General features: G+C 32.4%; 1 protein-coding gene across 2 annotated transcripts in view; it reads right to left on the reverse strand.

The window, feature by feature from the left end:
• The window catches only part of LOC119597068 (pro-resilin-like), a 3811-nt gene extending 2311 nt beyond the window's left edge, over positions 1–1500 (reverse strand). The window contains exons 1-3 of one of the 2 annotated variants that reach the window (XM_037946527.1): positions 1464–1500; positions 1273–1347; positions 1095–1128 (exon numbers count right to left, since the gene is read on the reverse strand). In XM_037946527.1, coding sequence (XP_037802455.1) covers positions 1095–1128; positions 1273–1347; positions 1464–1475 — 121 coding nt within the window. In that variant the 5' untranslated portion in view covers positions 1476–1500. The remainder of the gene's footprint in view (positions 1–1094; positions 1129–1272; positions 1348–1463) is intronic. The other variant, XM_037946526.1, reaches the window with a different exon arrangement.
• Between the last annotated feature and the right edge of the window lie 3458 nt (positions 1501–4958).

Below are 4958 nucleotides of genomic sequence, written 5' to 3' on the forward strand. Positions count from 1 at the left end.
TATATATATATTAATTCATAAAATTTAAATTTTTATAAAATAAAATTTTGTTTGTGTGTGTGAGTTTAGCATATATGTTTTAATGTCATTAATAATCACCAAACACCACACACACACACCCACAAACACACATATATATGTGTGGTGTGTGTGGTGTGTTTGTTCTTGTGGTGTTTGTATATGTTACACACTACAAAAAACCCCACACACAACAACACACCACACACACACCCCCACACACACACACCATATATATATATATATATATATATATATATATATATATATATGAACCATGCATTTGTCTACATATAAAAACATACATACGTAAACGTTTATATATATGTATGCACACCTATATATATACCTATATACCCAAAACAGTGAGTTACCTCTTGCCCAAAGAAAAATTTAAACAAATATAGAATATCAGTAATGAAAGTAATTAAAGAGTGTTTTTTCTAATATATTTTCAGTATAAATATGTCAAGATGAAAAAAGAAGAGAGAGAGAAACAGAACTTTAGGCAAGATTATAGAGAGGAAACCCAGAGGAGTACGTAGAACTTTCTACCTTTCCAACTAACCGGGGATTTGTAAGGATATTATTTAAGCAATGATTAATTATTCTGACCTATATTGAAGTAAAAGTGGGCTTCGAAAGCAATCTCTTTTTTATTTGACCTTTTTTTTCCCCTCAATACATTTTTGAAAGGTCTCACGCGTATGAAAAAAAGAAGCTTGTTTTGCAAAAATTTTATGATTTAATAATATTTGTCGAAAACAATTAGCCCTCAGTTGCCATCGGTAATCAGAATTCAGAAGTGACTAATGATTTACTTGGACTCGTTGGAGTCGTACACGTATCTGTATTCACGAGATTCGGCTGAACCGGATTCGAAGGAAGCCTCCCCTGTATTTGACCCAGCCACGACCCGGGTCGCCGTCCACGAAGTACTTGACGGTCTGCAGGCCCCGTGGGGGAGCTGCACGTGTAGGACCCCTGTGTGTGGTCGCTACGGGCCCCTGGTGCCCCGAACTCGTTGCTTGGAGGATCGTGGCTGACAGCCCAGTCGAAGTCGTACTTGGCCTCACCTGACTCGTACGACTCGAAGGAATGAGAGGACCTCTGCAAAAAAATGGGGAACGTCATATGAAAGCACAAAAATGATTAGGAAGTACCTTTTGACCTTTTCATATGCCTTGTAAAAATAGACATATTGCATGTCTTTGATATGATGAAATGCAGGAAAACTTTGGAAGGAAAACTAACACTTGGTGGCCTGTATTCGAAGGATTCGAAGCTGCCAGCAGCAGCAATGGCTGCGAGACCCAGAAGGATGAAAACCTAGAATAGAAAGTAAAAGAAAAAAGCCCGATCGTAACTTTTTAAATCATAAAGTAAAATTTCTTTTAAAAAATGGCATCGCAAATTGTTGAAACTGATCACCCTGCGGGATCTACCTTGGTGTTCATGGTGAGTGCGGTGCTTTCAGTTGGAATTGATACGGCCACTCAGGTACTGTGCGTTTTATATCGCGACGTCAAGGTCACTCATGGACAAGTTCTTATCGCGTTTCTGCAACGCAGGGCGAGGCTTTCTTGCTATTACATTGCGTATTATATATAAAATTATCTGTAAGGTGTGTTTGTATAATTAGCCATATGCTTATAAAAGTGTATATTGAAATGTAGAAAAAACTTAATATATGCTAATCTATGAAAATATAAACCACACCCAAATACACTTTATTATATATTATATATATAAAATTATATATATATATATATATATATATATATATAAATATATATATATTTATATATATATATATATATAATATATTATAATATATATATAAAATATGCTAGGTTTATAAATGACAATACTTATATATGGACGGAATATTGTGTAGCCATTGGTCCTGACTTCTCATCAAAATTTGTTTTAAGCCAGTAATCAGTCGTCTGCGATGGTTGTATGATTAAACATATTACATCTGGTGAGAATTTCCTCAATAGTATGCCAAGTTTCACAACCTGTAAATCCAGTTCAGCCTAACAGAATGAGTCGAAAATAACTGACATTACTCGAGAAAACACGTTGTTTCACGTTATTAAAACAGCAATTGTCTCTGAATGCACGTATCTGCAGGTAAGAATATACCAAGACAGGCAATTGATTGCTTGAAAAGGGAGCCCCAAAGTTCGTGCGTTGCTCCAATTCCGTGTTGCGCTGAGATCCGAAATACCCAGGACTGTTAGGCATGCGGACGATGTGATGGTTTGGGGTTTCTTTCATTAGGTAATGGAGGCGGGTCTTACTGTCTTGAAAAAGGTTCAGCGCCCCGGAAAAGACGACATTAATGTATTAACGAAACATTTGTCTGATCTTCGGGGAATTCATGAATATACCTTCATGCGCCATAACGCCCCTTGCCACCAGTCACAGTCTAAAAGTTTCTAAATGACAGTAGAATTAATACTTTAAAGAGGCCAGGTAACTCATCTGAATCTCATAAAAATGCATAAAACGAAACTAGCGGTTTACATGGATGTCTTCTGTTTTGTCAGTCTTGTCGAATAGAAGCCAAAATGGCCGCAGATGTTTTTGCTGCAGAAAGGGAACATAATCAAGTGATAATTGATAAAAAAAACTACTTTATTTATGAAGCAAACAAACTGTTCACGTTTTTTTTTCCTTTTTTTTTCGAGCGCTGTAGGTATATAAATGCATGTGTGTATGTATGTATATATGTATGTATGTAATATGTATATATGACATATATTACAACAGACACAAACACACCACACACACACCCCCACACACACACCACACCACCAAATATATATATATATATATATATATATATATATATATATATATATATATATATATATATATTGAAATTTAACACACATTTATATCTATCTCTTTTTCTTTCTATATATATATATAGGCTACAGATACTTTGCATGTATACATATATGAAGAAAATTATTTATTTATTTTTCTGGTTTTGTGCATACGGAAGTTGATTTGCTCACAGTTGTTTCACAGCAGTTGTTGCATAGCTTGCTTAGAATAGAGAAAAATATAGGAAAAGGAAGTTATTAGTAATAATATGATGTCTTTTAATATAAACACTAATTTGGATTTTTTCCAAAGTTGCCTGAACTTTTAAGTCTGAATTATTCCATATCACGATGAATATAGTGTATGTAGGTGTATAAGTGACTGTGTATTAGTAAGTTATTTTTTCCAAGGAAATGAGAGAGAGAGGAGAGAGGGAGAGAGAGAGAGAGAGAGAGAGAGAGAGAGAGAGAGAGAGAGAGAGAGAATAATAATTATTTAAAAACATAAAAATACTGTAGGGAAAGACCTCCCAGGCTTCGCTGTTCCCCGCACTAGAACAGCGTTTAGATTCTTCGGCAGTTTGAGAGACTGCTACAAAGGAACTCTCTCCATGCCATGTAAGCGGCGAATGGCGCTTCCGAAAGAGTCGTCCTCAAGTATAGATTCACAGACATGGTCAGCGAAAAACAAACAGCAAAAAAGTTTTTGATTTAAACATGAAGCACCCCCCAAAAAAGTCGTTTATAAAATACTATATACGTTTAGATTGTTTATTAAAAAACCAAAACAAAAAACACAAAGTTTTGGTCCACACACACACACACATATACCATAATAATATAATTTAAAAAATGCATATACATATACAATATATAATAATATTATTTATATATATATATTTATAATATAATATATTTTATTATATATAATATATATATATAATTACAATATATATATAAATAAATAATTAAAATATATATAATATATATTATATTATATAATAATATATATATATATTTATACGACAAACAAGCACGACAGTTTTTTTCGGAAAAAAGACCCGGGAAAAGTCGTGAGCAAGTGAATATATACGTATATATATTGTTTATATAAAATACACACACACGCATACACACACGGCCCAGTTGAAGTCGTACTTGGCCTCACCTGACTCGTAGGACTCGAAGGAGTGAGAGGACCTCTGCAGAAAATGCAAAACGTTTTATATTAGTTGAAATATGATCAGATATATTTATAAAATAAATACTGCACATTTTCGATGTGTTGAAATAAAAGAAAAAACAACAACTTGGAAGGGAACTAACACTTGGTGGCCTGTATTCGAAGGATTCGAAGCTGTCACACACACACACATACACATACACACACATATTTATATGCACACACAAAAAGATGTACATTCTTACAAATACATATACACTCTTTCCCTTTCTCGCTCTCTTTTATACTGACACACATACACACACACACACAGACACACACACACACACACACACACTATATATATATATATATATATATATATATATATATATATATATATATATATATATATATATATATATGCATATATACACATGTACATGTGTGTATATATACAATACACACATCATACATACATACATACATGCGTACAACACAACCACACACACACACACACACACACACACCACACACCACACACACACACACACACATATATATATATATATATAGTATATATATATATATATGTATATATAGTTAAAACATATATATAATATATATATATATATATATATATATAGATATATATATATAATATATATATATATATATATAATACTCACACACACACACACACATATATACACACACACACACACACACACACACACACATATATATATAATATATATCATATATATATATATATATATATATATATATTATGATATATAGTTAAACATATATATATATATATATATATATATATATATATATATATATTATATATATATATATATATATATATATAATACTCACACACACACACACACATATATACATACACACACACACACACACACACACACACACAC

This window comes from Penaeus monodon, chromosome 38 (genome assembly GCF_015228065.2).
Source record: "Penaeus monodon isolate SGIC_2016 chromosome 38, NSTDA_Pmon_1, whole genome shotgun sequence".
NCBI classification, from domain to species: domain Eukaryota; kingdom Metazoa; phylum Arthropoda; class Malacostraca; order Decapoda; family Penaeidae; genus Penaeus; species Penaeus monodon.